Consider the following 26,022-nt stretch of genomic DNA (forward strand, 5'->3'; position numbering starts at 1 on the left):
ACCAGAATGATGGGAAGAGAAGAGTATGGAGAAGGGAAGGAACTGCTCATGATCCAAAGCATACCACCTCATCAGTGAAGCATGGTGGAGGTAGTGTTATGGCGTGGGCATGTACGGCTGCCAATGGAACTGGTTCCCTTGTATTTATCGATGATGTGACTGCTGACAAAAGCAGTAGGATGAATTCTGAAGTGTTTCGGGCAATATTATCTGCTCAGATTCAGCCAAATGCTTCAGAACTCATAGGACGGCGCTTCACAGTGCAGATGGACAATGACCCGAAGCATACTGCGAAAGCAACCAAAGAGTTTTTTAAGGCAAAGAAGTGGAATGTTCTGCAATGGCTAAGTCAATCACCTGACCTAAATCCAATTGAGCATGCATTTCACTTGCTAAAGACAAAACTGAAGGGAAAATGCCCCAAGAACAAGCAGGAACTGAAGACAGTTGCAGTAGAGGCCTGGCAGAGCATCACCAGGGACGAAACCCAGCATCTGGTGATGTCTATGGGTTCCAGACTTCAGGCTGTCATTGACTGCAAAGGATTTGCAACCAAGTATTAAAAGTGACAATTAGATTTATGATTATGTTAGTTTGTCCAATTATTTTTGTTCCCTTAAAAAGGGGGGGGCCACATATAAAATGTGTTGTAATTCCTACACCGTTCACCTGATTTGGATGTAAATACCCTGAAATTAAAGCTGAAAGTCTGCACTTAAAGCACATCTTGATTGTTTCATTTCAAATCCATTGTGGTGGTATACAGAGCCAAAATGATAAATTGTGTCAATGTCCAAATACTTATGGACCTAACTGTATATATGTTTTGAATATATCCTTTTTAGAGTGCAGCTGGAGTCAGGTACAGTATGAGGTCAGAAGGTGCAGGGATGGGATAGACACCAGTGTTGTCTTGGCTTCTCAAGTTTATTCAATTTGTGGTTATCAAAGACAATGCCCAGGAACAGAAGTTAAGAAAAATGTCTGTGATTGATGGACTAAAATATGTTAGGACATGGCATTATCAACTTCAACATCGGCATCTCTTTTTTTCCTCACAATGTTAAAAGTAAAAAAAAACAACCAACAAACATATGGACAGAATAGAATATGTCAAAAGGACATAAGCTCAGTGGAGTGCTTTGTTTGGTGTGCCTTTAAAGGGCTCTTGTGCACCATTAGCTCTTTGCAGCCCCCCATTGTAATTCACCATTGTATGCTACAATTGACCATTGATGACTAAACTCACAATTCTAAGTGCCTGCAGAGGACGGTCCAACTGGCACCACCAGTCTCATTGTGTGTACAACAACACCATTCAGACCAGTGGCCATAACACACCTCACCGTAAATGACAGGCACCATGTCTTAGCCTTATAAATCACACTCATTCACACAGACACATTTAGAATGGTATCTTACATACACACATATCCTACAGTTTACAATGCACAAGCCCCTCATACGAAACTAAGACAATTAAAAATAAGTTTTAAAAGCACAGTATGGTAGTAAACAATTAATTGCACATGAGACAAGATATGAAACTAAGACAATTAAAAATAAGTTTTAAAAGCACAGTATGGTAGTAAACAATTAATTACACATAAGACAAGATAAGGGACAGTGAGTCTGGGTGGAATAAGGAATGAAAGCAGTGAGCATGGCAAAGAGGAGGATACAGTACATTCAATAAAACAATAAAGAAAAAGGCAAGATTAGAATCAAAAACACCAAAAATAATTAAATAAAAATGAAATCCTTTTTTCTTCTCCCAGTTCATAATTGTTTTTCAGCTATCGATCCAGTGCTCACTGCAGGTTTCTAGTCTCTGTTCCCAGTCCACCTTGGGAGAGCGAGTTTTGGCCATTACAAAGCTTTAATTGTTTTCTTTCTGTTTGAAATCAATGTTAATTTCTACATCTCTACATCACCAAACTTTGCGCATTGGGCCAAGGTAATGGTGGGTGCAAGGTTCCAGAACCTGATATACACGCACACACGCGCATGCGAGTACGCACGCAGTCCCTTAGTGCTTCCTATTCAACCTTAGGTCCAAGCTTTTCTCCTTCCTCACAGTTTCAGAACATACAGTATGTTCTCTGTCAAGTACATAATGTAGCCTCATCTCTGGTTCTGAGTCTTTATCTTTATTGCTCCCTCTTTACTTTCTTTGAGAGTTGAGCAGCTTGTCTGCCTCTGAGTACGTGGGATATTTTACGGTCTCGATTTTCTCCCTCACTTTGTAGGACGGGTAGAGGCCAGTGCGGCCCAGTTTGCGGTTGACCCCCTTAGAGTAGCCATCCCAGTGGTTGCCTGCTACTCCAATGATGTCGCCAGGCTCTAGGGGGATGTCCTCCATGTTGCGGGGCTGGTGGGGGTAGATGGCAATCTGGTTGTGGGCGTTCTGACCTCCAAAATAGTAGATGTCGTCCAACGAATGAAAGAAGGATGAGGCATCAGGATGGAGGGTTTGCATGATCTCATAGGCCACACGACACACCTAGGACAGGGAGTTGAATAAATTAACCGGAAGTGTAGACCACAGGGATAGTACATACTTTTGCAGCACATACTGTGAACCACAAGTACAAATACACTTGTTGTTGGCTAGAATTATTTAGATACTGTTGTTAAATTTTTACTTTTAATATTTAAAACTATATGTTTACTGTATGCACCTTTCTGCCATAGTACATTTCTTATTTGTGCAAACCTACTTGGCGAATAAAGCTGTTTCTGATTGTGATTCTGATATAGAACAGTATGGTCATCTACTGACTGATGTATTTCATCAAGGTGAATGTGATGTCACGTAGAGGAGGGGCACCCACCTGTGAGGAGAAAGTACAGACCAGGAAGTCAGTCTGGGACAGGAAGTGAATGTCCAGGATGACTCCTCTCAGGGAGTTTTCTGTGTAGCGGTTGTGTAGACCAGCAGACCACGAGATGGAGTTGTCACTGATGAACTCATAGTCCGGATACCTGCAGTAAAACATCATGTATGAAAAGGTAACAAAACTCCAGAATATATTTTTTTACAAACCATTTGCGACATGGTGAATGCAAAGCTAAACTATTTGTCCGGTCTTGATTCTGACGAATCTTTCCAAAATAGTTGTTTTTTATTATGTGGTGGTCTCTATTTCCCCTAGTGGGTAAAAACCTTTCAAGAAATTTGTGACATATGACTGACCTTTCCAGGTTACTAGGAGGGATATTGTCTGAAGTACCCTCCTTTAAGGCCGAATCCCAATACTCTGTCTTACCCCTACCCCTTACTCCTAGCCCTTATGTCTCGAAACTGAGGGGTAAGGGCTACATAGACCTAAGAAATGAGACACCACTTGGTTACGGTTTCGTATATCGATGTCTCCAAAGCAAGTAGTGTTATGCACTGATATCAAACGAAATTCGTTTGAATTTCGTTTGATATCAACAAGACTGTCATCAGTTTTTTATCAATTATTTAAGCAGAAAATATTACATTTATGGGACTCTCTGGAGGATCTGTCCGCCATTGTTGCAGGTAGCGCAGTATTCACATACCCCTAGGTTTCAAGTAACATCCTGACCGTACTTGGTTTTAAGGGGTGTACTGTATACTTCTTCCCCTACCCCTAGCTCAAAAAGAGTATTGGGACACCACTTACTCTCACAAGAACGCGCAATGGAAGCCATTATGCCATAAATCTGGTAAATCTACAAAAAGCACTGAAGTACTGCAAAACTAAGGGCTAGGGGTAAGGGGTAGGGGTAAGACAGAGTATTGGGATTCGGCCTTAGACCTGTTTGCTGTCAACACCCCTAAACACCTCTAAACTAACCAATAAATACAGGTAGACTGTGTGGGAGTTAGAGTTTAGCATCAGTACTTCAGTGCTTTTTGTAGATTTACCAGATTTATGGCATAATGACTTCCATCATGGCTACATCGTATTGGAAACAACTTGGCTGCCAAAACGAAGGTCATGTATCTGTGCACGTCCCCCATCCTCCCTCCAATAGCCTCGGTTCTAGCTGAACCAGCCTCGCAGACAGATACTTTACACATCTGCGATAGTCGCGAGAGTCCGTGAGACAGGTTTGAATCTTTCCGTGAAATGGCTGAAGAAAGTATGCACCAAAATAATGCAGCATAGGAGCCATTATACGTATGCGTATACATACTTAGCGTACAATACCAACAGAAATCATGGGGCAATATACAAAAGATCCTCATAAGATTCTCTGCAAGATGGAAACAGGAAACAGCAAAGAAGTAGTAGTGCATGGCGGTACATTTTGAAGAGCAAATATGTGAGCTGGTTCTTAATTAGACATAAAGACATACATTAACAATACCTCCTTATTTGTCACCACGGTTATTGCTGTTATTGATGTTTTGTAGCTGACCTGCCTCCCAGCGGACATAGGGCTTTTAAAGATCCATGTACACAGTAGCGTATTTCTCTAATAATGCCAGGAATCTCTGTGTGTCTGTCTGGGTTTTTTTTTACTAGGGTAAAGAGGTATGAGGGCGTTTGGGTAAGGAGCTAGGAGGGAGGTTGGATAAGGAGCTAGGAGGCTGGGTAAGGAGCTAGGAGGGAGGCTGGGTAAGGAGCTAGGAGGCTGGGGATGGACTGTTTTTTCATAAGCTCTTTATGGTAATATCATCCTGTAAACCAGTATGCATGATTGAAAAAAGGGAAATACCCCAAAAAAATTGCTACATACTGCAGAGCAACCTGTAGTTATTCATGCTTGGTGTATACACAATACAACACACACACTCACTTATTCTTGGCCTCTTGGAGCAGTGAAGGGTCGTCTGTTGCTAGGTAGACTCTCTTCTTGTCCACGTGAACGCGGCGAGCCAAGTGCTGGAACTGCTCCTCTACGTGAACCATGTACTCCTCTATTGGGTGGAACGCTGCTTCTGTCCCTACCTTGTCTGTTCGCCTTACATGCACTCTAAAGAGAGATAAGGGAGAGAAAGAACAAGACAAACGAGTGAGAAAGAGAAGATTGCTCATACATTTTCATTTTGGTGTGATACTTCGGTTAAATATATATGTCAACATTTATGCCCATCCAGCCAAAACGCAATTGAAAATGGAAAGAATGCCAGTGGCACAATGTGATGGGGGGGGGAATAAAGAAACTAAAGACCAACACAACACTACATGTTTGTGCAACTGAAAAATCCCTTTGTTTAACTGCCTTATCACAAAAAGAAGCTTCATAGATTCTGTGTGAGAATGTATAAAAGAGAATGTGGGAAAGAGGGGAGGACCAGGAAGAGCAGAGATGGGGTGAATGTATGTGTAAGAAAGAGGGAAAGAGGATAGAAAGACTGGGGTGGAAAGAGGGAAAGAGAGGGGGTACAAAAATAAGTAGAAATAGAGGGAGAATAAATAGACTGAGCCTAATTACCAAACTTGGCCAGAGATCAGTCAACCAGTCTTCAGGATGCTCACTGGAGCAACAAACACCTTTATTTACTTGGCAAATGAAACCCTAACAGAGTCCAGTATAAGGGAGGAGAGGTAATTCATTAGAATGTCTTTCCTTCTTCATTGTCTTTTCCCTATATTTTTGTCTATCTGATCTGATGGGGGACTCTCAGCTTGTCCCTTTTCTTCTCTCTTCTCATACAGGGGCTCACTCTTTTGGATATTTCAAGCGTGATGTGTGATTCCTGCAATATATTCTCTGTTCCAGGGAGAAAGGGACACAAAGCAGTGCTTACTAGCTTTATCCTTACCTTCCCTCCTTTCCTATCCTCTCCTCCATTCCCCTCTGCCCTGGCTCTCTCCCAGCTGGCACTAGGCTCGGCTGCAGGCTACCCTTAGATGTAATGGCTGCTTTTAGCTTCTTCTGGTTCGTGGGTCTCAGGTCCAGAGTAAAAAATACCCCTCCCCCACTCTCCCACTTCCCCTCCCCTGGTGGAGGGGGAAGCTTGGCAATTAGTACCCACCCTGGCCTGGCCCTGTGTCCTCAGAGATAGCCTCCCCTTCCCCCTATGCTCTCTCTCTGTCAGCTCAAACTCTTCCCACTCCCCCTTTCCTTACTCTACTATTCCTCTCCCCCCTCCACCACCCCTTCTTCTCTCTCCCCAGTCCACTCCCCCCTGCTGTGCAGAGAGAGTGCTCAGGCACTTTGTTTGCAACATCAGTGCACAGAGAAACAGGAAAGCCAGCACTATCTTTCTGTGGGATCTCTGGTGATGAGAGGTGGGAGAGAGAGACAGACACACATAGAAAGAGTGATTTTTATAAAAAGAGGGAGCAAGGGAACTTGGAAAATATGTATGAGAGTGAGTGTTGGCAGGGTGCAAACATACAAAAGACAGAAGTAGAGAAGAGTGAATAATTATGAGTGAAATGAGAGAAAGAAAGAGAGCGGGGGGAGGGCAGAGATAGATAGAAAATTGAAATATAAAAACAAATGGGTACAAAGACAAAAGCAGGTGAGGATGGATCCTGGAGCTGTATGAAAACACATGCAGAAGGATTGGTAAAGAAAGGATCATGACTCACAGAGGAGACAAGGGAGAAGGAAAGTCAGTTGATGTAGAAAAAGGTAGCTTCAGCAGTAATGAAAGCCCAAGAAGTATAACACTAAGACTGAGAATAAAATGATGAGTAAAAGTATACTGAAAGACAGGAGGGAGGAAAAGAATAGAAACTACGAGAGAGAAAGAAAGAAAGAAAGAAAGAAAGAGAGAGAGAGAGAGAGAGAGAGAGAGAGAGAGAGAGAGAGAGAGAGAGAGAAGAAAGGAATAGAGGAATGTGCGACACTTACCCTATGATGGGATGTCTGAAGCCCAGCTTGGCTGTGGCCTGTTGGATCTCTGCCTCCAGCCAGGCCTGGGGCCGGACCAAGTACTTGACAAACTGAGACACCCACCAGACGGAAGGGTCACCGTGGAGACGATGGAGTCGCTGGGCCAGGTCCTCAGGGATGGCCAGGGGTAGGTAGGGAGGCCGGGGGTGGAGACTGTCCACGATGGGCAGCTCTACTACCTGTACATCCTTATCGTGGGCCTCACCTGGTGGGGGGGGGGGGAGAGAGGACGGAGATATGGGGAGAGGGAGGGAGACAGAAGTGTTGAGGAGAAAAAACAGAGAGTGGTAAGCCTGGAGAATTTGAAGGGAGTTCATCCCTAGTCCTTTCCAAACATAAATCCAAATGTCTCTCTATATCCCTGTCTCCAGTGTGCCAGCCTGTTCTTTGCCTGACCTTCAAAGGCCAATGTGAGGCCGGTCTCTGCTATGCTGGGCTGGCGGTAGCTGCCCCCAGAGGGTGCCCTGTGACTGGCAGGGGCCCTAGGCCGAGGGTTGAGCTGACCTGATTAGGAAGGTCACTCTCTCTGGGCTCCTGATAGCATTTCCCAGCCATGCTCACCTGGGAGATAGGGCAAAGCCTCAGTAAGGCAAGTGCAAAGACACTCCTACACGCACCTTTCACATACACACACAAAAACCCATACACACACAACACTTCCTCTAATTCAATCTCTCTTTCTCCTTCCACTACTCACCCTCTCCCTCCCACTGTCTCTTTCAGCTAATCTCATCTCACCAGAAGGGATATGTCTGGCAGGCAACCTTCACTCATTTCCAGTCTTAGAACCAATATATTTTTGGGATGTTTGTCTTTGGATGCAAAACCCATGACTGTATGTAGGCTTGAGTGGTCTCTACAAGATTAATTGCCACACTTAATACTAGAAACACACAGCTTTCATACCCCCTTTTCAGACAAATTGAATAATTACTCATTAAAAGTGTCTTTCAAGGAAAGAGTAAATGAAAAAAATGACTGAAAAACAGGGGCCTGGATGTGAGAGTGCATGTGTATGCCCAAGCATGAGCTGAATATAAATTGGCAAAGGCATTAAATATTTATCAGAGAAAATATTCCCAAGCTTTTCTTTGCTTATGTAACATTATTGGCAGGTTGTGTTTTATTGCAGAGGGGGAACTGTGGGCATACAAAAGTCCTGTACCCCCCCCCCCTACACTCCATTTTCTTCCTAATTAGGACAAAGACTCTGTCCTAAAGACTTTCTGCCCCCTAACGGCCATGAATAAACTGATGTTTGGAAACTTGAAAACTTTTACTTCAGATTTACTGAGCAGAAAGGAGGGCAGTTCCCAGTTTGCAATGGGCCCAATCACTCTAGTGACCGCTAGTCTGATTTACTCATTTATACGCATACAGTCCACATGGAGAACATACTGTCCAAGCCAAACTTGTTTCACAAGTTACTGAAAAAAGAGGCAGGAGTAAATTAGCAATAGAAAGCAAGAATTTGAGAGGTTCTGGAAGGTCCAAGATCCTGCAAACCAGTCTATTTCGGTCCTGAAGGTTTGTGTATCTTATCCAGTCTGCACTTGCACTAGAAGTTGGTCACATGCCATATTACTTCTCACTGTTTACCTGGGGCGAAGGTTCGTTTTCAAATGTTGGTAGGACAGGATATAACTGAGGATATAATCGTTAAATAACATTTTCTTAATGAAAAGTGTTGGGGGGAGAGATGTACTCAGGTGAGAAATGTCTTTACAGCAGGACGCCATGCTTGCAACAAGTATGTGTGGTAAAAGTGTGGCCAATGTGTGTTCAGAATTTAGTTATGCACCAGTTTAGTTATGGTTGATCAGTGAGTGCATGTGCATGACCAACGTGCGGTCGCCATTTAGTCAGTGTGTGATCCATGTACTGTACAGTCACAGAATGTGGACCTTACGTAGTCAGGTTGAGTGGTCAGCATGTGGCTGATGCACGGTCAAAACCTACCAGACCAGTGTCCTGTGGTGGCTCCAGTGCGATCTATGCAGGAGTTGCTGACGGGGTGGAAGACCGTCTCCCAGCCCCCAGTGGCGTAGCGCCAGTTGTGAGACTCCAAGATGAGCGTTCGCTGCGTGCCGTAGGCGATCATGAAGCAGTAGACCACATGGTGCAGCTGGCAGCCGTAGCCACACCCCTTATTAATGTTACATACCAGCTTCCGGGCCTTGCTGCAGTCTGTCGGATTCTGGGTGCAGAGGGAGAGGCCAACGAAGGTAGGGAACAGATGATAGAGATGGTGAAATAAGATGGGAGAAAAAGTCAAATGTGCTGGTTTGTGTTATTACTTTACCTTAATATTGTATCTGTCTGCTCTCTGACATGTAATAACACATCTCTTCTATTATCACAAGCCTCTCTTTCTCTCTCTCGATCTTTTTTCTCTCTCTTTCTCTTCCTCTATGTCTGTCTTTCCCTCACGAAAAATGTATTTCACTTCACATTGGGGGACAAAGGCTGGGCATGGTACCAAATCAGAGAAAGTTCATCTTGACTGTGAAAGCTCAGTCACGCTGCATTTAGGAGTAGTAAAACGATGCGCAGTGGTGCAAAGAAAAGCCACCACAAATGCACTGCATCAGAGCCAAACATCTTCCTAAATAGCAATTTACTCTGCGATGGGAGTGTTTTTCTCATTAGACTGTCACAGCTGTAGATAGTTCACAGTAATCAGGCCGCCTGCCATCATCTGACGCCGTCACGCTCACAGCCAGCTTCAGAGAGCAGAGCTGCGAGTAGCACTACCTTCATGTTCCAAACGTATTACTGCTGGATTTCAATAAATGTGAACAACCTCAGCAGATGTCAGCTCTGCAAAAACAACCACAGGGATGTTTCCTTTGAGTAACTTGCTCCAGTTTCGGTATTGGCCCCATAGGTATGTACCATGTTGTGATATCTACACGTTAATAACGTACAGCGGCATCTTTACAATGGGACTTGAGAGCATGTCTCAGACCCACATATCAGACCCCAGAGAAGAGAGCCAAAAACTAAAAATCACTAAATGATACTGACAGACAGTATAGCGTAGGAAAGGAGAGATACTCTGGTTTAATGTTGGCTTGAAGCCGCTTGTTTGGCATTTTGTAGAAGCGAGATGAGAGGCACAGTTCAATGATCATTATGGGTAAATGGAATACAAAGGCTGCCTTTAAGTACTTCTCTGTAGGTTAAGAGGCCTTTCAGAGGCTATCATTCCTATTGGAATACGAAACATGCATAAGACATAGGCTAGGAATGACTCACAAATGATAACCTACACTCAATGGGACACCGGTTAGTGTGATCTAATTCTAAGTGACTGGCAAACAATAATTGTTGAGTGTAAAATGCCACTAATGGATACAATGTGAGGCGCCAGTGTTGTCAGCTCACAGACTGTGGGAGAGAGATAGACAGAGAGAGTCCGCTACAATAGGGATGAGTGAAGCCAGGCTGAGCTAGGTAGTGCTACCGCTTTCGAGGAGGTGGAGGGTGGAGTCCCCGGCCGTGCACATCCATGTGTGTGTGTGTGGGTGTGTGTGTGTGTAATGGGGTGTTTGTGCATGGGTATCTGTGTGTGTGTATATGTGATGAATTACTGATGGTGGATGGTGGAGCTGTGATCCCTCAGCGGTGGTGACAGCAGCTGTTAGCGGTGCTGTCTCCGCCCAGCCAGACTGACTAGGCTCTCTTCATCAAACACACAGGCTCATTAATGCTGCAGGGCCTAGCCCTGCACCACCCCACCCAGCCCCACACTACACCGCCCCACACCGCCCCAGCCAGCCCGGCACTTCGAGCTGGGGAGGAGAGGGCGCTCAGGGGCCTCCCTGGGTGGAAGTATCGACACAGACTAGATAGAAGACATGACAGTGTGTGTGTTTTTCTCTGTGTTTCTGTTTCTACGTTTTTCTCTTTCGGTGTGTTTATTTACATGTGTAAGTGTGTGTTTATGCATGTGTGTGTGTGTTTATGCATGTTAGTATTTGTGTGTGTTTATGTAAAAAAAAAAATAGAAATTGCAGTGTACACAGTGTGTTAATATGCTTGCCTATGGTTCTGGGAAATAACAGGTGCACTATGTGTGTGTGTAAGACTGCCAGCACCTGTATATGTTTGTGTGACTGTACAGTTACATGTCTGGGCTGCCAGCTTTGTGTCGACCATCCTGGGTATTTGTGTGTGTGTGTGTGTGTGTGTGTGTGTCATGGTGGACAGTTGGCTGAACAGCAGGTTCAGCATTACCTGTAGGTAGGTAATTCTGTTCTGGACCAAAAGAGAGAGGTCCTTGGCCTCCTTCTCTCTCCACTCTCCCACTCCATCAACCTGGCTGAGGTAGTACAAGTCTGTCATGATGGACCTAGGCCAAAAAGACAGAGATATTTAACTTAAGTTATTTGTCATACATGAATGTACATCAATGTCACAGTTCATAAACAATTGCTCATTTTATTAAACATTTATTTGACCCAAATCAGTCACATCCTCAAGCTGGGACACCAGAATCCAGCTGCACAGACACAAACACACTCAGTAGAGTTTTCCTTTGTAAACAGCAAATTCTTTGGTGTGGCTTGATGAAAGATATTTATTGTGACTTTCACAATAACTGTGTAGGCTGACTGTGTACTATGTCCTGCATCTGTATTTAGCAAAATTGGAATTTGTCTGGAAAATGACACGTTCAACAAACTATTAAAGGATTTCATATGATGACCATACTCCCAAAGACTTCCAGGCACTTTACTGATTGCCTTTGTTCTATTGTGTATGGTATAAGAAAATTATGGCCCACCATGGTGGGCCATAATTAAGTGGCTGGCCAAAGTATAAGTGGCTGTTTGGTTGGAAGAGTGTATGACTAATATCCACATATTAGTCATACACTCTTCCAACCAAACAGCCACTTATACTTTGCAGATGTTCAGATGACTGAGACATTTTACATTTATTCATTTAGCAGATGCTTTTTTCCAAAGCGACTTCCAAGAGAGAGCTTTACAAAAGTGCATAGGTCACTGATCATAACAACGAGATATCCCCAAACATTGCGGGTAGCCAAAACATGAAGCATACATTGTGAAAACCAAATAAGTGCCAAAGGGAAGAACCATAAGAGCATGTAGTTAAACAAGTTACAATTAAACAACATGAACCTCAAAAAGTGCAAGAGTGTACCTGTAGAAAAGAAAACAGTAAAATATTTCACAGCGACAATTTTAAATCAGTTACAACTAACCAACAAGAGCAACAAGTCTCTCAATAAGAGTCATTGTGATCCTGGAGGAAACTAACATCAGGTCCAGCAAATCATTCCTAAGTACCGTTGTACTCCCGGAACAAGTGTGTCTTAAGCCTTTTCTTGAAGCTGGGGAGACAGTCAGTGTCTCTAATGGAGGTGGGGAGTTGATTCCACCATTGTAGGGCCAGACAGGAGAAGAGCTTGTGTTGGGACCGGACGCTCTTGAGCGGTGGGACCACCAGACGGTTGTCAGAAGAAGATCGTAGGTGGCAGGTGGGGGTGTAAGACTTGATGTAGTCGGGTGCAGTCCCGTTCACCGCTTGGAAGGTCAGTACCAGGGTCTTGAATCTGATACGGGCCGTGATGGGTAGCCAGTGAAGGGAGATGAGGAGCGGGGTAACATGGGAGCGTCTGGGTAGGTTGAAGACCAGATGGGCTGCTGCGTTCTGAATCATCTGGAGAGGGCGGGTTGGGCGGCGAGCAGCGAGTTGCAGTAGTCCAACTTTGAGAGGACAAGTGCTTGGACTAGCAGCTGGGTGGAATGCTCAGACAGGTATCTCCTGATCTTCCGGATGTTGTAGAGGGTGAATCTACACGACCGGGAGACTGCAGCAATGTGGGCTGTGAGGGACAGCTCGTCATCCATGGTAACCCCGAGGTTCCTGGCAGAGGATGAAGGGGTCACTGTCGCAGATCCCAGGGGGATTGAGAGATCGTGGGAGATGGAGGGTTTGGCCGGGATGATGAGAAGTTCTGTTTTGGCGAGGCTCAGCTGGAGGTGATGCTTGGTCATCCAGGCGGAGATGTCTGTGAGGCAGGCCTCGATCCCAGATTTTGTCTGTGAAAAGTTGCCCTGGTCTGCTTTGCATGCCAGAGGAGACAATACGATAAGATCAACGCTGTCTCCACCTAAACAGTATATTGTAGAATTAAACAATGTATTGAATTCAGGATTTTTGTAAATTTGCTAATACTGTCTGGCAGGGCCTGACATTAAACTTTTTTCTCACCAGCCACTGTGGCTAGTGGCTTTCCAAAGTTACTAGCCATTCAGCAATTTCACTAGCCACAATTTTGTTGTTGGGAAATTACGTTTTATTTGATTAAAGTTGACTACGGTTTGCTACAATTTACTTGAAGACTTAGATTTACAATCCTTTCAAATGTAAATGACCATTGTAAACACCCAAAATCAAGACAACATAAAATGTATGTGTCGCCAAATCTTCAGCTCTTATAAGTGTCTAAAGCTCCTTTTGTATGAAAATATGCAACCGATTAAGACAAAGACAAAAAGAGTAGATCATTGCATATAACGGGGTGTAAAGATGTATTGAAAATACATGAACTAAACAGAATTTCTTTTTGTCCAGTTAAATTTTATAAACACAATTATTTTAGTCTCTTTATTTTCGGTTTCACTTTCATCACCAGTTTTTCTCTTTTTTGTCTGCCCTCCGGGTTTTCCTACGCCTGTTATGTAGCCTACCGCCACATCCTTGCCTTGCACTGAGCAGGGTCCTCAAGTTTGATCAAAAGCCCCACGAGACGAGCATTCGCGTGTGTTCGCGCGTCTATGTTGCTTAGCAACAAACGTACAGTGGCCGAGACTGTTTAAGACAGGGGGAAACGATACGTGCTGGTTGAAATGCGTGCGTCTCACGATCAATGCGTGAGGCTTGAGAACCCTGCAATGAGTTTATTATTTTGTTTTGAGAAGACTACAATAAAAAATCTTATAGCAAGAGATATGTAGAATTCCACCTGCCAAATTGGCTAGTAAGAGTGACTGCTTTACCCGCCACAGCCGAATTCTACCCGCATTTGGCGGGTGGGCGGGTGCCAATGTCATGCCCTGCTGTCTGGGCAGAATTAATTTAGCAAATGTAGCAGTGAACTGTAAAGTGCTTCTATTTTCTACTCAACTTAGTCTGATCAGTCAGCATTGCCTCAGTCTTGGAATAAGACTTGTAGGGTTGTAATCAAGCACCCCCATTCTTAACTGTCCCTGCCATTTGACACTGCAATGTTTATCATATCAATAAATAGTAATGTTTTTTCTGTATAATGTCATTGTAATGTGAGACCGATATTTCTTCTTTTTTAGGTGTCACCCTGCTTTCCTTTCACTGTTGATATTATAGTCTTCCTTTATGTAATGATAACATAAGGGTACAGTTCGTACTATTTCTTAGTTAATAGTCATATTGCACATGGTACATCCCATCACTACACTTATGTTGAAGCCTTAACCACAGACTGTGTGAAATCATGTCGAACCACTCTACCCGACACACCAGGGAGTCATCACACACTTCCTGGGAGAAGAATAACTCCGACCTCACAAGCCACAAAGTTAGTAAAGAGGGACTAAGCAGATATATCCCCAGGGGCTTGGCTGTGTCTGGGTTATCTCTTTTGCGGCTGTGTGTATCAGGCTTGCGGTCCCCAGTGCCATAGCTTGGCTGAGTCTACATACCACGGGCTATAGGCATCAAGGTTGGCGGTGGAGCACAGCAGTGAGCATCTCAGTACTGATTACCCGTTCCAATTGGAGGCAATTACTGGCCTATTTACAATTACCTAATATATAATAATAATAATAAATTTTATTTTCCAAGGCGCCTTTCTCGGCACTCAAGGACACCGTACAGAGGTATATAAAAAACAATAAAAGCAGCAGAACAATTTGAAATACAACAACATTAAAAACACTTCCCACTGGGAAGAGGCCCCGGGGAAGACCCAGGACACGCTGGAGGGTCTCTCAGCTGGCCTGGGAACGCCTCAGGGTCCCCCAGGAAGAGCTGATGGAAGTGGCCGGGGAGAGGGAAGTCTGGGCCTCCCTGCTTAGGTTGCTGCCCCCGAAACCCGACCCACGAAAAAGCGACAGATGATGGATGGAACATTAAAAACAACAGAAGGAAGCAGTGCAAATTACATTATGTGGAATAGGTAGTAGTAAAGAGATGTGTTTTGAGTTGTGATTTGAAATGGGGAAATGAATCAATATTTATGAGTTGGGGTGGTAGGCCAAAAAGGAGGGAGTTGCAAAAATCTAAACGGGAGGTGACTAGACTGTGTACAAGAATGGCGGCAGTGTGGGGGGTAAGGGAGGGGCGGAGACGGTTGATATTTCGCAGATGAAATTAGGCAGACCGGGTGATGTTATTGATGTGGGGCTGAAAGGATAGTGTGCAGTCAAGGATGACACCCAGACAACCTTGGGGGATGGTGAAACGGAGGAGTTGTCAATTTCTACAGGCAGGGGCGGCCTATCCAAAAGAGTCTATTGCAGAACCAGTCTTAGAGGCCTCGCTTGAGTTAAACTGTGTGTAGCCCGGGTGGTAAACCTTAGAATAAACAGGTTTAGTTTATGTACTAAAAAAATAAGCAGTCACATTAAACTGTATTATATTACATAAATATAAACGTTTTAATAAAGAATTTAATAGTTTAATAAATAGACTTTAAGGTTTAAAAGTTATGATTTGCTCAATGAGAGAAATGCATATTGGGTAATGTTCATGTTTTACTGAATGCAGCATTTAAAATGTTATATCTGTTGTGTAATAATATATGTGAAAATGCCTGTAAGAATAGGAAGAAAGAGTTACACATGTTTTGTGAATTTATTTTATTTCTGAAACTTTGTGAATGAGCCAATCACATTTGAGTTCAAAGGAACAAGGAGGAGCGGGAAAAGGGAGAGAAGAACAACTTAACGAAAAAGAGGGGAGAAGCGTGTTGACTGTTGAAGGAGACACAATAAACGTTTGAGATTAATGTACTGCACCAGTTTAGTGAGAGTGTTAAAGCAGGACTCTTATACAAAACATTAATGGTGATATCTGTCTGTTTGAGTGGACTGCTCAGCACCAGAAGACAGAAAGAAGTTTAGTTAGCTGCTGACTAAGTGGCTAGTGCTTGCGCATGGACTTTACATTTACATTTAGTCATTTAGCAGACGCTCTTATCCAGAGCGACTTACAGTAAATACAGGGACATTCCCCCGAGGCAAGCAGGGTGAAGTGCCTTGCCCAAGGACACAACGTCAGTTGGCATGACCGAGAATCGAACTGGCAACCTTCGGATTACTAGCCCGATTCCCTCACCGCTCAGCCACCTAACTCCCTTTGCTAGCAAGCTAGCGGCCAGCGGCCACGACTAGTTAAGACTGGTTGACCAATACCCTGACGGAGCCGGATAGCGTTTCCGAGTGATGGAATTTGCCGAGACCGTCAGCTGCGTGAGTCTTCTAGTCAGTCGCTTCCTCTTTGTGGTGCATCTTCTCGTCGTATCTCCTGCTGCTGACGCCGTTGATCCCGCACGCGTGAAGCTACATTCTCAACTACAAAGTGCATTTTCTGCAGAAAATGCGTTGGAAAGCTGAAATGATTTTCTTTTAATTGCTGAAAATACAGAAATGAGAAAATACCCGCAAGCTGAAATGAATTTCAAAAATGTGTGAGTCACACAAAAGAGGCATGTTGGAAGCTGAACTGCATCATTTAACAAAGCTTAGAGCTGAAATACAATGCTGGAGAAGCTGAAAGCTAAACTTTAGAAGTAGTAGAAGAAGTAGAATATTCGTTTTAGTAGCTGAAATTATAGTTGGGATAGTAATAGCTGTAGCAGATACAGTAGTATCAGTGGCGTAGTAGAACAAAACAGTTCCATTAGCAATAGTAGTAAAGGAGATATTAGCAGCATCTGCAGAATTAGTAGTTGTAGTAGTGGCATAAGATATAGCAGCAGGAGCAGTAGTAGTAGCAGCCCTAGTAGTATCAGTAGTGGTAGTCAGTGGCGCCTTAATGCACGGGCTTACCTGGGCTTAGGCCCGGGTCCTCGACCAATCAGGGCCCTCTAAATAATAATACAAAATAATAATGATGATAAACGTCCGTTTTCGCCGTGTCATTATGCTCTACAGTGGCATCTGGTGGTGGAGGTGGAGGGAGCCCCCCCCTCCCCCTTATCTAAACAAAATGTAACAAAAACTAGAGAGGGTACAATGGGCTTCCTTGCGTCGGTTGCAGATGGGTCCATTTAATATGAAACAAGCTGAACCCCCTTTGAGACAAGCTATTCTAACAACGTTGTCACCGGCAGTATTTTTCAGATGGAATCGCGATTCAAACAGTACCATTAATTTCAGCCTAAACCATGCAACGGAACGTAAATAAAAATACAAGCAACTCAATCGCTACCAAGACGAAACTTTTGACACCGACTTTGTCTATGTAGTCCAAATATTGACGGATCCTTAGGGGGGCAAAAATAAACTGATTATGCAATTAGCTGGCGGGGGGCCTCAACATAAAAAAAAGAATCCATAACCCAGGGTCCTCAAGTGCTATTAAGACGCCCCTGGTGGTAGCAGTTGTGTAGTGCTATTAGTCTTTTAATGAGAGGAGTTGACTGATTAGCTGTCTTGTGACTCCACGAATCAGCTAATACCAATCACCTGTGTAAGAGACTGAGTGGCGCGTCTGTGTGGTTGCCACGTTGATGGTGCAGCTATGATTGCTAACGCGCTGAGGGTAGAGAGAATAACAGAAATGTACCTAGAATCCACACCTCAAACAAGTTAACCTAGATGCAGAACTATAAGTCCAATCCCAAAAATATGGATATTTTCCGAGACCCAGGACTGTGTCAAAACCATAGATATCCTAGATATGTCTGTGCGGTCAGAAATACGACTCTACCGGCAGTTTCAAAAACGTGTTCCTTCTGCTTTCTCTGAGAAATGTGTCACCAGATTTACATTGGTCTCTATGGGGCGAGAGTTGGACTTTGTCTCAATCTGGTGGGGCTCTGAACAAATTTGTAAATCTGTTGGATTCCACAGACAGCTGTCTACGACCAGCACAAAATTAGCTATCTATTGATCCAAAAACGAAGCATGAAGAGTGAAAATTGTGGCAATGCTGGCAAACTAGAAATATTTTTTGGAGAATATTTCGAAGCTCCCCCCACTCTAAGCATTTCAGTCAGCACTTTAGGCTCTCCACATACACACCCATGGACATCTCAGAAACGGTTTGAAAATCTCATGAAACATAATCAGTGAAAAAAGTTGAATAGATATAAAAAAGCTGAATTTAAACAAAAAATGTTTTGGGTTTTGTCAACATTTTAAAGTTTAAATGGTGGCTGTAGCTTAAAGATTGAGGAAGAAGAAGGATTTGAAAGTTGAAGAAGTTAAAGAGGATTGAGAGGATTTGAAAAAAAAACTCAATTGGAAAACCATGTCAAAAAAAGAGTATTGATTTATATTAAAGATCCTGTAAAGTAAATTCCATGTTTTGCTTCTAAGTACATTATATATGTGTGAAATGAGTTCCTGAAAGCATGTGCAAAGCGCTAAAACTTTGTCACACTGAAATGTGGAGTTAAACCGAAGAACAGTTTCTCTTCCGTTTTCAGATCAGGTTTTAATGGGCGGAGCCAAAAAATGCCCTATCTACGTAATTTCGCCCTATCTACGTGAGATCACTGAATGGCTCCTCCTGCTGTACTGTTATTGTAGCCTACATCAGCTAGCTAGCTAGCTTAAGGATGTCTCCCACCACCCGCAACTGCATCTTCCCTGGATGCAAAAACTTCAGCTGCGCTGCAACACTATTTAATTTCCCTATTGATGAGGAAAAGAAAAATAGGTGGATTGATTTTGTGAAGAGCCACACTGATGGAAAGCTTCGGATAAACTCCAACAGCCGCCTCTGCAGTGGATAAGAGTGTCTGCTAAATGACTAAATGCAGTGACCATTTCACAGCGGATAGTTTTAACATGGACCAAAGACAGACGGGGTTCGCGGACACACGGCTTCTCTTGCAGCGCGGAGCCGTACCGAGCATCGCCCTCCCGGCCGTTCCTCCTCCGGTCGCACCTGGACAATCCACCGCTGCCAGCAGTTCATCACTCTGTTCTGTGTGCTTGTTATAATTATACTAAATAACTTTTCCAGAGGTATCTCTGCTATGAGTTAGTGCAAACCGCTAAATTGATATTAGGCTACTCGGTGTAGAATTATGGTATTTTGGTGAAATGGTAGCTAATGTGTAGCCTAGTTGGAGAGCTCACTGTCTGCTGTCTCTGGTGTCCATTTTTACTGTTACAGCTCAGGGGAACCTTTCATTTATATGCATCTGTATGTTTCACTCATTGAACAAATAAATTCCAATTCTATACGGTTTTGTTCGGCTTGACATAGCGTCCATTATCTGGGTCGGAGGTAGCGCTTCAGCTCCTTCAGGCGACACGCCCCCCCAGTCTCAAGCAGAGAAGACAGCTCATTTTTTCACGATTTCAAAGCCTAATTTAACATACTTGTCTGTGTTATTTTTTCATTCGAATTTGGATGGGTAGTTAATAACACATTATTCTGTGTTGTGGCGAACTTAAAACTAGTTTCCAGGTCCACTTTACAGGATCTTTAATTCAAACATAAGAGGTAGAAAGCTGAAAAGTCATAGCAGTCATAGCCTGAAACGGCGGAATTCTTTGATAGCCGAATGGTTTTAATAGCTGAAGATTTGAAGGAGCTGAAAGGTGTCACGGAAGAAATAGAAGAATAAGAATATGAAGAAGTTGAATAAAGATTCAAAGAACAATACTTGGAATGCTGAAGCAGCATTCCAACAATTAGAGGTTATTGCCGGCTATTTTCTTTTCTTGGGCCATTATGTTTTGAATGTGAGTATTTCTGCATTTGTGCATTTGTGACCTGAAAAGTGATTTTGACAAGACACATTTAATTACTGACCTACTTTTTCTAAATAAATCTGTACATGGGTTTGTTATAAAACGGCTGTGTGTTAGTGACTATTTTGATATTTTCAGTTAATTAAGAAAAGGAGTATTTTTGTTTAAATGTGGAAGTGTTTAAAGTATGAAAGTAATTTCTAGACATTTCATTTCATGTTAAAGTGTGAATATTAATGCTTAAAAGGTGATTTAAAGGGAAAGAGTATTTCATATAATAAGGTAGTAATTACGCACACACAGCTAAACGCAGCTAAACGCAGATCATTTTATTAGAGAAATCCCACCTATTTTATTAGTTGTATAGAGGTTTTAAAGAACTCAGGATAGCCACCTCTCACTATAGGGAATCAGGTGGCTGAGCGGTGAGGAAATCGGGCTAGTAATCTTAAGGTTGCCAGTTCGATTCCCGGCCTGCCAAATGACGTTGTGTCCTTGGGCAAGGCACTTCACCCCACTTGCCTCGGGGAGAATGTCCCTGTACTTACTGTAAGTCGCTCTGGATAAGAGCGTCTGCTAAATGACTAAATGTAAATAGCCCAACACGCTAGAGAGGTGCTATATGTGCTTTTTCTGGGCTGTGAAACGAAAGCCCACACAACGGAAACTGCAGGGCAGAGAAAAAGGACCTGTAGTACGGGAATGTGTGTGCGCGAATGTGTAAGAAGACAACTCAAGTTTCTGGAAAGCTGCTTAGACAGCACCGCCCAAGAGAATGGACCCTCTAAGCCACTCCAGCTAGGATTACAATGGGCCAACTTGGCCCACCAGACACCAGTGCTTTATTCGTTTGTCTCTGTCGGAGGCTTCCAGATAGCTGGGGGGAGGGGGGAGCTTTATCTCTGACCCTCAGTCCTATGAGACCCTGCTGGTGACTAACCTCTGCTGGTGTCCCAGGTCTTGCAGCAGGGTGTCAGTGTATTGTTGTCTCTCGCCCGCCTCCACATGAGCCAGCTTCTTCACCTCACTGCGCACAAAATACCAGATCTCCTTCACGCCATTCTCCACCCTTCTCCTCAGCTCCTCCTGGGTAGGGCCTGGGCCTGGGGAGGAGGAACAGCGAACAAAACACAGTTAAATAGAACCAAGAGTCAAGGATGATATGACAACTTAGGTAGTATATGACGAGACCTAAAATAGAGATAAAACAAAAATTGTTCTGACAAATGTTCTAACCCTTCTTCCCAAGAGAGGGAATGAGAAAGAGGGCAAAAGAGAGAGAGGGAAAGAAAAATATATGGCCATGGTATTCCACAGGAACTGATACCTTATTACAGCATTATTACAATAATATTGTACAATACAATACTGAATACTGGATAAATGTACTGCAGTCTAGCTTCGGAGTGAAACCAGGATGAACTTAAACAAAGGGCATTGACCCCATACAGATGCAATGTCTGGAGGTTCTAGTTCCTGAACTTTGCAATTCTATTTCAAATTTTATTCAAAAAACCTTTTTTGTCCATCCCCATAGGAATAGAACATTATGTCTAAAGACAGTGTCTCAAACAAACAATACAAAACAAACAAAGGTGAACAACAATACAGTTTTTCTCGATTGGTTACACACATTTTCTGAAAGCATACCTCATACTCCAGGGCAGTGGCGGATTTAGTGATTTGGGGGCCCCAGGCGAAGACAAGAAGGGGCCCCCTTAAATCCTATTCTCACTCTTTTCAATCAATATAATAATTATTAATATAATAATAATAACTAGAGGGGGTACAATTTCTGGGGAAATAGGGTGTGCTTGCTAGCGTTGGTTGCAGATGAGTCCGTTTATTAACTGTAATTTTTACAACTGATATTTCTGTATATTTTATATAAGAATGCGTGCTTATTTATGAAGATTGCATAGATTTGAAAGCATACATTTGTTGCTGCTCATTTAGAATTCAAAATACAAAAAGTGAAGTGTAGAAAGAAACGGTTGTCTTTTCATTTCCCCTGAAAGAGGGAATATTGATAAGCTATAGCAGCCTCAGTTGAAAAGTAACCCCTTTAAGGCTTGTCCGCTTGTCCGGGACAAGTGGAATTTTTTGTAGGGCAAGTGGAAGAGAAATTTACTTGCCCCACTGGACAAGTTAAAATTAAAACTAAATAAAATGCCATGTTACTTCATGTTATGTTCCACTCATTATGTCTATTTTACAGATTTTATTTGACCTAATTCTGAATTAGCAAAACACAAAAGTGGCTTTGTCACAAGATCTCTACAGACCTTGCAGCTAATTTAATTCTCAATACTTGAACGGGGGCTTAGTACTTGAAAGAGGAATTATTTAATGTGTCGTCTCAGTTACACTATCAGGGCTTTGGAAAACGGTGACTTGCTCAAGTAGGCAAATGGCTAGTAGAACATAACATTTAATAATAATTTCAATAAATCAAGCAGCACTGCAAGACCCAGTGAATTGTTATAGAGCTAGCAAACTAATGTTAGCTAGCATCGCTAACGACATTGGCTAACTCAACTTCGGTAGGCTATCCTCTGTATTTTCAAGCTCGCTAAACTTATATGGAACGCTGAGTTAGTCACAATTAAATAAATAAATAGGTAAATAAATAGATAAATACAAGTTTCATGTTGTTCAATTGTAACTTGTTTAACTGCATGCTCTTATGGTTCTTCCCTTTGGCACTTATTTGGTTTTCCACAATGTATGCTTCATGTTTTGGCTGCTGGCAATGTTTGGGGCTATCTCGTTGTTATGATCAGTGACCTATGCTCTTTTGTAAAGCTCTCTCTTGGAAGTCGCTTTGGATAAAAGCGTCTGCTAAATGCATAAATGTAAATGTATGAAAACAATTCTGAAAAAAAAAAAAGATGGCAATAAATATATAAATATAGCATTATATAATTATATAGCTGAATCCATTTACCAACATCAATAAATAAATACATTTATTTATTTCAAAATGACGTTTTTGTAAAGACAACATTTATTTATTTCATGGGACTTTTATTTCCTAATGCACATTTATTTATTTTTTTAGACTTTTACACACCACATTTATTTCCACATATATTTCCACACCACATTTATTTCCACACCACATTTATTTCTGTGCTGTAGGCCTATTTATTTCCGATCTCACATGCAAACGAGAGTGGTGTGGTTATCTTCGGACCAACGCAGCTCCACACAAGATCGAAGGCAGATAGGGACACCTAGATTCGGTAGATGATGGAAGACATTAGTCGTGTCAGAGATCGCATGCTGGCCTTATAGATCAAATTGATCAGCATGGCTTGTCAGGATGTATTATTTTGGTATTATTAAGTGCTAAGTCTTAAATCGTTTGAGACTTATCAAGCACCGTATTTGTGTGCAAGACGACAAGTGTAGAAAGCCACAACAAGAATCTTCCTTTAGGGTTTAGCGTATTTTGATCGAAACCTATTGGCTGGGTTCACAGTGACGATTTAAGTAGGCTAATTTGTAAGATGTAGTTTCATAAGGGGCTGTGGTATCGTGGAAAATTTGGCTATTGCCTCAAGACAACCCCAAATAGGCCTACGCGATTAGCCTACACATTCGGGTATTTTCTGGTGTGCGGCGTGCCCACGATAACCAGCTGTTTTCGATGAACCCAGGCCATACAAAATGTTGCTTAAATGCCAATAAATTTGTGACTACAAGCTCCTTTCATCCATGAGCCTGAATAGCTTCAAAGGACCTACAATCATGTATTTTTGCTCTAGTGCGATCGAATCCCACTTCATGCCAGCTTGAAACTGTTTTATTTTCGGTTTCTTTCTTAGCCTACAGCAGCGACTTGAGATGCTATATGAGATGCGACTTCGCCAATAATGTTGAATGTTGTGTGAATTTGTGACGAATCTGGTGATAGAGGCCAACGGCCGCTGCTGCTGTTAGGTGAACGCACAGCTCGCATGCTTACAGAAACCAGGTAGTCTGGAAACCATGGCGATAACACCGCGGGTGTCCAGCACCTGTGCTAAGGGGATAGCTGTAGAGCTACCTGTATGGGGGGTGACAGTGGCATCGCACTGCAGAAAAGCATACAATTTACATTTACATGTATTCATTTAGCAGACGCTTTTATCCAAAGCGACTTCCAAGAGAGAGCTTTACAAAGTGCATAGGTCACTGATCATAACAACAAGATAGCCACAAAAACATTGCGAGTAGCCAAAACATGAAGCACATTGTGAACAACCAAAGTAAGTGCCAAAGGGAAGAACCATAAGAGCATGTAGTTAAACAAGTTACAATTAAACAACATGAACCGCTATAAGTGCAAGTGTACCTGTGGGAAAACAGTTACCACTAACCACAAGAGCAACAAGTCTCTAAGCAAGAGTCATTGTGATCCTTGAGGAAACTAACATCGCGTCAAGCGAACCATTCCTAAGTACCGTTGTACTCCCAGAACAAGTGCGTCTTGAGCCTTACAATGTAGACAAGCTTTTCCCAAAATGTCTGTGTTGTCTCTGCCTTTTTATCATTGGTTCCCAATGGGAGTGATGGCGGTGACCTAGTAGCCTACGTGTGGGGACTTGGTCTTTGATAGCTGCGACGTAGCGCTGAAGTTACCTTTGTAAACATTGCTTTAGCTCGTGTGACGTGTAACTCGTTTGCAAAGCTAACAATCACTGCCACCACTACGTCTTCCTAGGTGGTATTTAAGACTTCATATCTATGTTCTGTAGAGCACTTGTTGGCCCAAGTACCTATACTAAATCTACAATGTTTGCCAAAATAATAAATCCTGACAAGCCATGCTGATCAATTTGATCTATAAGGCCAGCATGCAATCTCTGACACGAGTAATGTCTTCCATCATCTACTGAATCTATCTGCCTTCGATCTTGTGTGCAGCTGCGTGTGAGATCGGAAATAAATACAGCACAGAAATAAATGTGGTGGGGAAATATATGTGGAAATGTGGTGTGCAAAAGTCTCAAAAAATAAATAAATGTGGCATTAGGAAATTAAAGTCCCATGAAATAAATAAATGTTGTCTTTACAAAAACGTCATTTTGAAATAAATAAATGTATTTATTTATTGATGTCGGTAAATGGATTCAGCTATATAATTGGGTGTGCTTTGCCTTCGGCAAGGGCACAACCTTTGTTCTCTCACATATATATTATTGGGTGTGCTCAAGCCTTCGGCGAGAGCACAACCTTTGTTCTCTCACATATATATTATTATTGGGTGTGCTTTGCCTTCGGCAAGGGCACAACCTTTGTTCTCTCACATATATATTATTATTATTATTATTCTTTTTGCCCCCCTAAAACTCACTTCGTCTTGGTAGAGATTGAGTTGCTTCTATTGAAATTTACGTTCCGTTGCATGGTTTAGGCTGAAGTTAAGTTTTTGTGGCGAAAAGTGAAGCTAACGGTGGCTAATTTGCTAGCCACAGTCACTGACGTTACTTACGTCACTAACGTCACGAAAACACGCGTGACTACCTTTGGCAGAACATTCGTTTCGCATCTGTTAACTTGGGGGATAGCTAGGCTAACTATAGCTTTACTGCAAGGCAGCTGCAGAAACGCCACAAGCAAAGAGGCCAGGGTGATAACTATTTACTCATTTTACTTTGTGATATGACACACAATTGTCATGTGTAATGTACAGTATAAGCTGATATTATTAAGGAAGTACATCTACTTTCGGAAACAGTAGTCTACTATTTCACTGAAGTATTAGCATCATGACATTAGCCTGTGTTGCCCGGGCAACACATACTACAGTGGTCTATGATGCATCTGTTTTCAATCGTTAAAATAAACATTCCTCACAAATACATTTTCGTTGTAGGATTTATTATGACATTACATTACAAGTAAACGATTTGTGGGTGAAATTATCATTACCTGTGGTTTCAAACCAGTGTAGCACACTGCAACGCTGTAGCCTACGCGAGACACTACAAAAACATCTACACAGCTGTAGGAAGTCAAACGGCGACAGAACATGTTCGGCACTCCCCTTATATCGCATTTTGCGTTGTTACTGACAATGATCGCTACCAGTGAGCTTTTTATGAAAGCGATTTTCCACTAAATAAATGTCAAGCTTATTTACGTTTTTGGGGGCATATTTTCAGTTAGCAGATGGTACTGTTTGAATCGCGATTCCATCTTCTACTGCCGGTAACGTCGTACAATAATCTTCAAAGGGGGTTCTTTATTCATGAATGAA

General features: G+C 42.6%; 1 protein-coding gene, 1 long non-coding RNA gene and 1 pseudogene across 2 annotated transcripts in view; all 3 read right to left on the minus strand.

Annotated features, from left to right (window-relative positions):
- LOC136947174 (uncharacterized) overlaps positions 1 to 26,022 on the minus strand; it is a 333,221-nt gene that overhangs the window by 5,535 nt on the left and 301,664 nt on the right. The gene's annotated exons all lie outside the window — the stretch shown is intronic.
- fut8b (fucosyltransferase 8b (alpha (1,6) fucosyltransferase)) overlaps positions 909 to 26,022 on the minus strand; it is a 54,071-nt gene continuing 28,957 nt past the window's right edge. The window contains exons 4-10 of the mRNA XM_067241060.1: positions 20,716 to 20,878; positions 11,068 to 11,182; positions 8,788 to 9,025; positions 6,787 to 7,033; positions 4,777 to 4,953; positions 2,835 to 2,985; positions 909 to 2,503 (exon numbers count right to left, since the gene is read on the minus strand). Of these exons, the coding sequence (XP_067097161.1) occupies positions 2,165 to 2,503; positions 2,835 to 2,985; positions 4,777 to 4,953; positions 6,787 to 7,033; positions 8,788 to 9,025; positions 11,068 to 11,182; positions 20,716 to 20,878 (1,430 nt within the window). The 3' untranslated portion in view covers positions 909 to 2,164. The remainder of the gene's footprint in view (positions 2,504 to 2,834; positions 2,986 to 4,776; positions 4,954 to 6,786; positions 7,034 to 8,787; positions 9,026 to 11,067; positions 11,183 to 20,715; positions 20,879 to 26,022) is intronic.
- LOC136947495 (uncharacterized) lies at positions 12,151 to 13,114 on the minus strand (annotated as a pseudogene).

The sequence above is a fragment of the Osmerus mordax genome, chromosome 8 (genome assembly GCF_038355195.1).
Source record: "Osmerus mordax isolate fOsmMor3 chromosome 8, fOsmMor3.pri, whole genome shotgun sequence".
Classification (NCBI taxonomy): Eukaryota; Metazoa; Chordata; class Actinopteri; order Osmeriformes; family Osmeridae; genus Osmerus; species Osmerus mordax.